General features: G+C 31.8%; 1 protein-coding gene across 6 annotated transcripts in view; it reads right to left on the bottom strand.

Moving 5' to 3' along the window:
- The window catches only part of HUWE1 (HECT, UBA and WWE domain containing E3 ubiquitin protein ligase 1), a 202,847-nt gene that overhangs the window by 112,015 nt on the left and 77,775 nt on the right, over positions 1 to 13,057 (bottom strand). For all 6 annotated transcript variants that reach the window (XM_067284115.1, XM_067284118.1, XM_067284119.1 and 3 more), the window contains exons 22-24: positions 11,533 to 11,639; positions 9,904 to 10,173; positions 1,662 to 1,937 (exon numbers count right to left, since the gene is read on the bottom strand). In XM_067284115.1, the coding sequence (XP_067140216.1) occupies positions 1,662 to 1,937; positions 9,904 to 10,173; positions 11,533 to 11,639 (653 nt within the window). The remainder of the gene's footprint in view (positions 1 to 1,661; positions 1,938 to 9,903; positions 10,174 to 11,532; positions 11,640 to 13,057) is intronic.

The raw sequence follows: 13,057 nt of genomic DNA, 5'->3' as shown, positions 1-13,057 counted from the left end.
AATTTTTTGCCGTTATAACCGAGTGTCGTTATCTGCGGGATCATAATTTCAGTCCAATAAAACATACCATGTGTGTTTAAGAATCTATTATAAACTCCATTCTAATTTAACATCATATGTATTACCGTAAAATTATTTCTTAATGGTAATACAGTATATTGTATCTATTATGATAGTAATAATTTATCATCATATGTATAAAAATGCAAGCTACATGTTTAAATAAACTTTATTTATGTTATTATGTCTAAGTTTACATCGATGTAATTAAAAATGTCAAAAATTACCTTTTATAAGGAATTTCTATTTGTCTTAAGTTTCAATAATGGCAGAACTTCCGATTTTGAGAATAATGTTGAATCAAAAGGCAACAAAAGTTTAAATTAATGTATGCCAATTAAAAATAATTCAATTATTTCTTTATAAACTATTTGATATAATATGTTATATTAAAAATAATAGAATATTTAACAATTTAGCATAAAGTAATATAAAAATGAGTATGTAATAACCGATCGTCACATCGTTTAAAAGTGGAAAATTTCACCCCACCGAAGTCAGGTGGAGAGAGCACCACCCACAGTTGTTCTAGGAAGTGGACTCTGACCCTAAGACTGAACATGTAGTTTTTCTTTATTAAATAAAATTTGAAATCTAATTTTGTAAATTTGGGAGTGCTTCAAATATGACGTTAAAACAGGGTTTTATGTCGTTACAAGTGGGTTCTTTAACATTATCTAGTATAGTAAAATCGTGAAACCGATAAAAATTTGACGTTATATTAGGGTTGTCGTTACATCCGATGACGTTATAATTGGGTTAAACTGTACATATGATGTTTGAAGCACCTTGTATTAAAAATGCATACCCCATTCATTGACACAGTACTTTACAACATTCTGACCTACTGTCTTGCAATGTTTAATATGTTGGCCATTGTACAGGACCAAAAACTGTAACTCACACCACCATATTCCCTTTATCAATGAGTGTAGGAACTATTTACTTTTATTACTGAAAATTTTCCCCATGATATGGAAAATATTCATACCAAGTTCAATAAAATTTTACTCGCTAATTCCCTCAACAGACTTTTCTAAACAGGGATACTTTAATATTAATAACAATGTTACGATAGGATGCATCTACAGATATTAAATCTGATAATTTAAGTATCCCTTTATATGTCATAACATAATTACATAGAATTGACAGAAGTTGAAAAGTGATGGAAAGTTTAGAAAGTATTTGTCCAATACTGAGATTTCAACAACAGTATTTTCTGCACAAAGAAAAAGCACTTTTAGTGTTGTCATGTTTTGGCATTATTGTTATTTTATGGCATTTATTTATTTTACAGTCAAATAATACAAAGTATATTATTAGTTTTAACATCTTCTGTTGAACCGATGCAAGCAGCAGTTAATCTTACGTAATTTAAGATTAAATTAAAAAAAGTAAAACAACTGAACAGAGAAATACTACTAATTTTACATCTGTAATCACTTTTCGCTAATATAATGCAACTGAAAGAAGTAACAAAAAAAAAATTTTAATGGCATTAAAATATTTATAACATTAACTTTTTTTCCAATTTTCATTAAAATTAAAATTTTTAATATAAAGTAACAAAGAATTTTATTTGAAATTAAATACTTTACCACATTTAAAATATAATCAACAAGAGGTATTGGTGTTTTCATATCTGTTCCAAGAAGTTCAGGTACTGTTGGTTTCTCAGTTCCAGATTTTAATAAACTTGAAACTGGATTACCACCAGTCTCATCATCATCATCGTCGTCCTCATCTGATGAACCGGTATCAGTACTAACATTACTATTTCGTGTGCTAATACTCGTTGTATTATCATTTTTTGGTGCAGGCCTAGAACATATATACTTTGGATCTCTGCCCATAGCACAAAGTTCTTCTAAAAGCTTAAAGAAAAATAATTTATAAAATTTAATCAGCTTTGAAATAATTGGATAAATCATATAAAGAAATTATTACTATTAGTATATAAAGTATTAGTAACAAAATTTTTATTACATTTCTGATTTCACAAACACAAAAATATAATAATAATAATAATAATAATAATAATAATAATAACTCTCCCGTGGTCACCACCTGGTCGTGGTGGGAGAGCCCAGTAATTTTACTGATCCATAGGGCAATGCAGGCTGGAGCATAAGCTCCTGGTAGGGACACCCATGCCAGTAAGGTCTATGGGGAGAAATGAAGCTAAGAGTGACCACACCCACATTCTGTGGAGATATTCATCATGGTAATAACTAGATCAAAGTGTGATACCGGCTCGGACGTCGCCCGGGTTAACAAGGTCCGCGTTCGTGGGTTAGGCAGAGGCTCACGTTCGAAAAATAGGCCACAGTCTCCCTTGGTTACCGGTGGCGAAAGCAGCACCGGCCCAAGCATGGCTACTGCAATGCCCTCAACAGATGTGAGGAACCAACCCAGCCTTGGTGTTTCTGTGGCAATGCATCCACAGACCACAAAGGCTGGAAAACCACGCCAACGGATGAAATGGACAGTAGAAATGAACGAGTTTATCATCCGTACTTATTACACCATCACAAAACTCGAAACAAACATGACAGCATACAGACAACAACTACACCATAGATTCACACAACAGTATCCTCATCTCACTGTCACCGAACAAAGAGTTGTTGATCAAAAAAGAACAATTATACACAACAACCTTATTCCACAAACAACACTTGAACTTATCAAACAACAGGTTGCTGATCAAATACATCAACAGACAGAAACATCTAACATTAATGAAGATCATGTAACCTGTCAGGATAATCCAGCAACAAGCATTGATAATAACACACATACAACAATTACCACTAATGATACCACAGACACTTCCTCGTCCATCACTGATAACATAGACATGGATTTAGTTAATACGCTCTCACTTATATTTCAGGAAACACTCACTAAATATACAGGCACAGATCCCACACAAAGACCACGAATACCAAAAATCAACACGTCGAAGGAAGTAGGAAAAACACTAAATTATGTAAACACTCACTTACTACCACACTACATTCATTCAATTTCTACACTCGCAGACATTCATACATTAGTTTATGCTGGGGCAGTCACAGTAGTGACACACCATGGACTGAAAATACAATCACAGACAAATACACAGAAAACACAATTCTATCACAAGCCTGCCTGGCAGAAAAGAATAGAAACACAAATAAATGACATTAGACAGCAATTAGGCAGGCTAACACAATACACTAAAAACAACATAACACCCAAATTAAGGAAACAGCTCAAAAACATTTTTAAGAAAATAAAAACGCATACAAAACATGAACATCACAACACACACATTACAGAATACATTGATACACTAAAACAAAAACTTGCTGCCAAAGCACGTAGACTCAAACGATACAAAACATGTACACTACGAAAACAACAAAATAAATTATTTACAAACAATGAAAAACTCTTTTACAGACAAATTAATAACAAAGCAAACACTGATACACAGCACAGTGGCACACCAACAGAAGAAGAACTCACAACATATTGGTCTTCTCTTTGGTCCAGTGCTGTCACGCACAATGCTGAAGCAGGCTGGATTGAGGAGGAGAACAAAAACTTACACAACATACCAACTATGCCCTGTGTTGAAATAAGCATACATGATTTCCAATACACTGTTAACAGAACACACAACTGGAAGACACCTGGTGTAGACAACATTCACAATTTCTGGTACAAAAAGTTTACATCCCTGCACCAGGAACTAGCTAAACACCTAACACACATCATCATCAATTCACAAGACATGCCAAATTTTCTTACTCAGGGCATCACCTACATGAAACCTAAAAACAACAATACCACAGACCCCACACAATACAGACCAATTACATGTCTCCCAACACTCTACAAATTATTGACATCCTGTATCGCAAACAAAATATACAAACATGTTGAAGAACACGACATTCTAACAGAACAACAAAAAGGTTGCCGTAGAAATCACAAGGGATGCAAAGAACAGTTACTCATAGATTCAGTCATTCTACGGCAAGCACACAAACAACACAAAAACATACACATGGCATATATAGACTACAGAAAAGCATTCGATAGTGTTCCACACAGTTGGCTGCTACATATTCTACACATGTACAAAATACATCCATCACTCATTACATTCTTCCAAAACACTATGCAGCACTGGAGAACAACACTACATCTCAGGGTTAGTAACACTTCCATACAAACAAACCAAATCTTTATTAGGCGAGGAATTTTTCAAGGAGATTCCTTGAGTCCTCTCTGGTTCTGCCTAGCCTTGAATCCATTATCCAACATGTTAAACAACACACAATATGGCTACAATATCAGGCATGAAAAAACAACACAGTATACACTGTCACATCTCATGTACATGGATGACATAAAACTTTATGCATCCACACAAAAACAACTTCATCAACTCCTACAAATCACACATTCATACACCAAGGACATACAAATGGAATTTGGCCTAGATAAATGCAAAACACTTCACATAGAAAAAGGAATCCTGAAGAAAGAAGATTTTGCGCTTGGAAATGGAGACATAATTGAATCCATGGAAGAGGGCGAGTTCTACAAGTATTTAGGATTCCAACAGGCCAAACTAACAGAACATACACAAATAAAGCAAAGATTAATTAAAGAATACAAAAGTAGGTTAAATGCTATTCTCAGAACACAATTAAATGCAAAACACACAGTTAAAGCAATAAACACATATGTCATCCCAGTACTCACATATTCTTTTGGAGTTATACATTGGACTCACACAGATCTCGAGCAACTCCAAAGGAAAACAAGAACAACACTTACTAAGCATAAACAACATCATCCTAAATCCGCCACAGAAAGATTAACCCTTCCACGTAAAGATGGCGGACGTGGCCTGATTGACATAGTTAACCTTCACTACAAACAAATACAGTCACTGCGAGAGTTTTTCTACAAGAAACAAGAAACATCACAATTACATAAAGCAGTAACTCTAGCAGACTCGAATAACACACCATTAAACTTACACTCTCATAATATGGACACAACACAACATATAAAACGCATAGACACCATTAAGCAATCGTGGGCTCGAAAGGCACTCCATGGCAGGCATCCTTACGATCTGGCCCAGGATTTTGTTGACAAAACTGCGTCAAACAGCTGGTTAGCTCGGGGATGCCTCTTTGGGGAGACGGAAGGATTCATGATTGCCATACAGGATCAGGTCATAAATACTAAAAACTACAGAAAACACATACTCAAAGATACAACACTCACAAATGACACATGCAGAAAATGTCACATCATGCCAGAAACTATACAACACATCACCTCTGGTTGCAAGCTCTTGGCACAGACAGATTATTTACACAGACATAATCAAGTAGCAAATATAATACACCAAGAGCTTGCAAAGAAACACAAATTAGTAGACATCCACGAACCATACTACAAATACATTCCACAGACAGTATTGGAAAACAACACGCACAAAATGTACTACGACAGAGCCATAATCACAGATAAAACAATTTACCACAACAGACCAGACATCACACTCATTGACAAACACAATAAAATCACATACATTATAGACATATCCATTCCAAACACTCACAATATACAAAACGCATGCACTGAAAAAATTAGCAAGTACACAGAACTCGCCCAGGAAATAAGGCATCTGTGGAGGATGGATAGGGTGCTTATTGTACCTGTTGTTCTCTCCTCTACAGGTGTCATATCACACACACTACACAAAAGCCTGGGCACATTAGAATTGAATAGAAACACATACATCACACTACAGAAGGCCACTATATTGAATACATGTCATATTGTGAGAAAATTCCTGAATACAGACACACACACTGATACACTTTAATTTCTGTTTTGGTTACTATGCCTTGACTTTGGTCCGGCATAGTACACAGCCACCGGTGTTAACCGAGTATATCTCACTTAACCCAACATAATAATAATAATAAAACAAATTATATTCAAGGTAATACAGGCTCGACAACAGTGGTTCTTAACCTGGGGTGCGAGAGAAATTTCAAAAATTTCTAAAAAAATAGCTAATGTACATATGGAAATGGAATTTGAAAAACTAGACTTAGAACAGTTCCGGTGTAAACACTTAGAAGCTTATCCACAATTGGCAAAAGCAGCATTAGACACACTTTTACCATTTGCCGCCACCTACCATTGTGAAATGGGATTTTCAGCACTTTTGCACAACAGAACAAAAGCTAGAAATTGCTTAAATGCATCTGATGACTTACGCGTGGCTCTTTCAAAGCTTCATTTTAATAGAATTATTATGAGTAAGCAACAACAACCTAGCCATTAAAATTTAAATATTGTGTTTTATGTTATATAGTAATATATACTGTAATAAACATGGCATTTGTTTATGCAATAATGTTTTTTCTTAAATAAAAAATATACACATCATTTTTAATGGGGTGCAAGAGCTTATTTTCAGATTCAAGGGGGTGTTGACCACTAAAAAGTTTAAGAACCACTGCTCAACAATAACATAACTGCAAAAATTTAAAAATCATATTAAAGCAAATTAAGCAATAGATGTAAACTATATCTTCTTAAAGATAATAAACTGCCTAAATTTAACACCAATATCTTGAAACTGCCAAAACTTAAATTATCTACGTCATTTTATTTTATTATGCTAACATATAATAATACATGTAATAAAACAATAATTATTCACTGATAATTGTAACACAATGTGAATTATGCAGATATTCATTTTTCTCACAAGGGGACACCCACCAGTTTGTTATTAACATTTTCAATGAATTTTGTAATGTGCTTTATTTACCTGTACTTATACTCTACTAAAGCTGCAGGATCCACTATTCAGGCATTCTTGAAAAATTACAATAGAAATTTGCCTGTAACCATTAATACCTATACAAAAAATGATTCATAAATTCACAGCATAGCATCATTAGATAAAGTGTCACATAAAGCACTTTTTGGGAAAGCTTGTACCTGAATTGTTCATTTACAAGAAACAGGTGAAAAATTGTCCTGCTGTATAAAAGTAACTTGATGTTCTTGTGTCCAAATTTAAAAATGTCATTGTTAAATACTCAATATCTAATAGTTAGCAACAAAATTTTGTTTCAATTAAGGAGTCATTTGTACAATCACATGTAAAAATTGAGAAGTTTTTATTGATGATAAACACAGGGGTAATCAAACAAATTCTCAAATATATAACAAGGCTTTTTTAAATGACAACGATATTCCAATTATCAATTGAAAATTGCATGCCAAAATGTACTCCTCTTTGTCAACCTAATGTTTAGACAAGTTAAAAATTTTACCAAAAGATTACAAAATTGCAGCACACACTTTAAATCCAAGAGAGAAATACCTAATCATGAAGATGCCATTAAAAGAATCTCTAATTCACAACCAGATGAGTGCACCAGATTTTTGTGGCATGCAAATCATGCATGTTTTAACATCTCAAACAACACATGAAAGAAGTAATTTCAAAAATGTGAATAAAGTTTGTTTTTTACCCTCTGTTTTTAAACTAAACATAAAAACTGTGTAAATGCCAATGATTATAAGTGCACAGTGAAACAAATCATTATGTTTTAATTACTTAATGATAAATACCACCAAAAACCTGTCATAGAAGAGCAAATAGAAAAGGAATGAAAACGGGTTCATTATGAAATACATTAGGCAGGGTACAGGTTAGTATGGCCTTTATCAAAGTAGTTCCCTATTGAATTATATGCATTTGGCCTAACATGTCTGCCAGTCTTAGAAAACATGATAAAACCCATATTTTGACATCTTCAGAACAGCCACTGATGAACCAAAATACTGGCCCCACAGCTCCAATTTAAGATGAGGGAACAAAAGAAAAAAGTCACATGAAACAAAACCTAGCTGTATAGAGAATTTAGCACGCACAATGTTTAATGGTTTCATACATATTTTGCCATGATCAAAGAAAACTAAGATTGTTAAAGTCTTTGGGAAAGATAATGGTAATTTCCTTCTTTGACTACTGTGGAATGACTTACCAACCAGAAGTGCCTCTACATACAACAATTACTAAGCAGTATCACATGACAGTTTTGGAGACCCTTGACAAACATCTAACAAAAAAGAAGAGATGTATCCATCTGGTTGATGCCTACACCACAATAATACAAGCTGTCATATTGCCAACATTGTTGCTCGCTATTTGGTCTGACAGAATGTCAAATGTGTGCCATACCATCTATACAACTTAGACCTTATTCTGAGTGAGTGTTTTTGGTCCCATTGTCTTAAACTGAGCTGCAAAGCCAGTATTTCGGCTTATCAATAGCCATTCTGAAGAAGTCATAGATGGTTCTAGAGATGATATCAAAACATAGGTTCCAGACATATTGGATCTAGTGCATACAACTTGATGGGAACTACTTCAAAAAAGAACATATCAACCTGAATCTGTAATATATTTCATAAGTAATAAATTCACTCTCACTCTTTTTTGACTTGCACATATTGTGAAACAGTTTATGTATTAATGTAAATATTTATATTTATATTGAATTCTCTGATATTTTATAATGAATAATAAATTTCACATTCAATAATTAAAAAATAACATGAAATTGTACATAACAAATTTTAAAATGGTAAGTTTAAATTATAAATATAATAAAGGTTCACATACAAGGTTCAAACCCAAAAACAAAAGTGGTTCATATGATGTTTTAACTAATGACACTACACAGCAAATTTGTGAATTGTTCTTCCATATAAGTATTATTAGTTCTAGAACTTTTATAATAATTTTCTCAAGAATGCCTGAATAGCATTCTGCAACTTTGGTAAAATATAAGTACAAGTAAATCCACAAAATTCCTTCAAAAACAATTACTACTAAATGCTGAGTGACCTTTGTCAGTTGTTAGAATAATGTCAAAGAAAGATAAGTCAATTATAATCAATTTCAAATATTTAACTTTTGAATTATTTTTTTCCAATACTTTCAAGGAATGAATTTTTTTGTAACATATACTCCTCTGTTATGTTTTTGTATGTTCCTCACAAGGAAAATACAATAAAATATTGTATCTACATGTCAGCAAATTTTTCAGGAACTACAACTACTGTATTGGCCCAAATATTGGTTGATGTTTATCTGTCTTAACAGAAGGAGAATGCTGTAATGAAATAAGAAATAGGAATTTCTCATTTTCATTAGAACTTTCATTTAAACAAGGAAGTTCTGATGAAGATGAAAGTAATGAAGTATTGTATCAATCCAAATTTTAATGCAGCTCACTTCTCTATTTTGTAGGTGAAAAAAATTAATAATAAATGCTTGACTTATATTCAAATTCCTAATTTTTTCAAAAAGTAAGGTTTCTAAAATTGGAAGTTGACTCCTATTTGTGGCCATTTATCAGGGTTGAAAAGCAAAGCCTCTGTTCTATCCGAGTTATTGGTAACAGCATTTCTTGAAGCCCTTTAAAACTGTCTTCATAATCATCTTTTATAATTTTACTGATATTCTAGCTTTTTACAAGAATATGTGAAATTACTATTACTTTTTATCAATGCAATTATGAAAGTAAGTTACATTCAGTTACACATCTTTCTTTTCAAAACTACTTTTGTTAAAAGGTAAAATTTTATTTGAATTAGTATTTATAAATATCTGGAAATCAATTAGCAGAAATGAATTGCAAATCTTAGATTCAATAAAACAGTAATAATTAGAATAATATACAGAGTCATAAATAAAGAGCTTTGGTTTTATATGAAAATTCCAGTTACCTTGATAATAGCAGCAGTTGCATCAGCACGTAAACTTGGTTGGTGTCGCATTAATTCATCCATTGCATTACCTAAATTGCTGGCAGTATCTCCAACTGGGTCAGAACTACGACGCCGTCTCATTGCAGGAAGATAATCAGGTGATAAAAGAACTTTAAATAATCTTTCAAATGGCTTACATGCCACAAATGCTTGGAGTCCTCTTGCATTTAAACATAGAGCACTAAACACATTTGGTAATGAGGCAAGTACTTCACGTGTAGCTGGAACCTAAAAACAAAGTTAAGCTCTTGTTGATTCAGTTCTGTTTATCATTTCATTAACTTTCAATTTAAAATTTTTTAAATCAGATTATGAAATATTAGAATTAAATGATATAAACATTTATAAGAAAAAAATATTTAAACATTTATATTTTAAATAGTAGTACCTATAATTACATTGAAATAGTTGAGTGTTCTTTATTCCATTAAAAGTTTTACACAATTCCTTCAATGTCAGAACATTTGAGTTTTTATACATTAACAACTGATAAAAATTTTTGTAAAAACTTTAAAAATAATTATTTTAAATTTTGAAACATGTATATAAAGATATATGAATGAATAAGTATCTGAAGCAGTTTCATTCAAAACAATGTTACTATCTATTCTTATATCTCAATTGCATGAAACTGATGCAATTGAATGAAAGTGATTCTCACTACATTATTTATTTTTATTATATTCTATACAACTATTTTAATTTTTCAATTATTTTAAGAATTAATATATGAACCTTCAAAAAATAACTAAAATCAAATATTATGAAATGATTTTGATAGTACAGTAGAGCATCGATTATCCAACTCAATTGGGGACTGGGGTTGGTCGGATAACTGAAAAATCGGATAACCAAAAAGTATGAAAAAATATATTATTAGTATATTAGTATATCCCATGTAATATGTATATTAGTATATCGCTATTAACCTACTTCACGTTGAATTTTCATCAATGTTAAGCCTAACAAAATTTTTTTTAAATAATAATAATTGTCGCTATTGTATTGTTAAAAATGATTTCTTTATTTTCCACAAAATAAAGACAAAATAAAAAAATTAAGCATGGTTCAAATACTGGCCTCCCTTTCATGGTCGAGTCAGTGTTGCCAGCTAAAACACGGAAAAATTTAACAAAAATAATATCAGAGTAGCCAAGACATAGCCAAATATTGTAACGCCACATCACTAGCGGACATTTGAATTTGCTGACTAGAATGCAGTCGGTTAACCAATGTGACAGTTAATTGATGCTCTACTGTATTTGATTTCAGTTATTGAAAATCTCATTTGTTCATTAATTAACATTGTTTTTCAGACCATTTCAATCATCTGAATCAACATGCAACTGGAATCAAGAAATAACTTTCTCCACAATGCTTTACATAAAACCTGTAGCAATTTATTTATTGTTTTTGATAAATAAATAGATACAACTAAAAAACTATCAATAAAAAAAAGTAGCAAACATTACAAACTCTACAACAACAACTAGCATATTAATACACACACACACACACACACAAGCTACTTTAATCAATAAGAAATAAAATTTGTTGAATATTTACATTATACAAATTGATACTTACTTCTTTTACAAGCAAAGCTTGAAGAACAATATCCGTTAATCCGATATCTTGTAATGATGATAGTAACGAAGGTTCTTGAAATACATATACCGTTACAACATCCATAGCTGAAACAAAATAGTCAGCAAGGATTAAAAATAGTTTTATGCAGTTTGAGAACTTATAATACTGACACCTATTAAACTGACATATATTAAAATTTCAATTTTAATATATGTCAATTGTTGAGTTTCCAATTTTCTTTTCATTTGTAAATAATAAAGCAAATTAATAGTGTAATGAGACAAACTATTTACCAATTTATACAGGCAAATTCATCAGAATAGTTAAATCTCTATTTATAATTAATTGTGAGATATATTTTTCTCAGAAATTTAATTGCCTTTCAGCATTAGAAAAATCTCTCATGGCAGAAATTTGTGAAAATCAAAGAAAATACAAAGAATGAATATTCATAATATTTTAACAGTCAATATTAAATTACAATTGTTTATATTTTTATATCAATCAAAAGTGTTTTAATAATGTACAGTAGATCCCCCCCTATAACACGGGTTCCTATAACACAAATTCGTATAACACAGCAAAAAAATTGCAAACAGGTTCATATAACACACTAAAAGAGACTTGTATAACACGGTAAAACGTCATCGCCAACTCATGTTGCGACAGGAGTGGTCAAATCTGGACCAATAGCAGATATTGTACAAACCGTTGAGTTTAAATGAGCACTGGACCTACTAAAAACACAATTATTCAACGGCCATAAAATTTATATTTTTATTAATGATGTCTCGAAAGTTGTTATTTTTCTGCAAAAATTCGCTGATCAGGAAACACGCATCCGCTGTTCGATGAGCTGCTCCATGACGAAAACAAGCTTAAACAATGGAGTCATCGAACGGTGCACAGTTGGTAAGTAATCCTACAATTTTTTGTTTATAGCATAGTTTATATGGATTATTCCCAAAAAATTATACATGTTTTGGAAATGTTGAGTCAAATTATTCTAGAATCGGTTAATTTTATGGAAGAAAACCTTTCAAACAGCCATAGCCCCTAAACTGCACAAGTGCCAGGCTGTGATTGGCTCATGTATTTAAGTGACTCGTACAACACGGATTCACATAACATGGAACGTATCTACCGTGTTATGGGGGGGGTCTACTATATTTCAATTTGATATCAAAATAATGAAAGATAAACACATATTTTTACTTTGTAGTTAAATATGGTAGAGCATGTTGACCTATGCACAGATACTGATTTAAAACAGTATAAAAATACTAAAATTTAGATGATAATTTTCCATTAACTATTGATATAAATTGTGTCTTTATACAGGAAATCCTTATTAGTTTGAAATTCAAGGAACGAAATAATCATGGCTTCGAATTACTGAGTTACAAATTATCCAAGATTTATACTGTATATTTCTATACAATATGCCAAATGCCACATAATTGAAATAATTTATTAAAGAAATAGAATATGGGTACATATACAAAATACTATTTTCATTAAT

Source organism: Centruroides vittatus, unplaced genomic scaffold, assembly GCF_030686945.1.
Source record: "Centruroides vittatus isolate TY-2023 unplaced genomic scaffold, ASM3068694v2 scaffold_1152, whole genome shotgun sequence".
Lineage (NCBI taxonomy): Eukaryota > Metazoa > Arthropoda > Arachnida > Scorpiones > Buthidae > Centruroides > Centruroides vittatus.
Note: the sequence above shows the minus strand (reverse complement) of the source record. Positions and strands in the feature narration are given on the sequence as shown.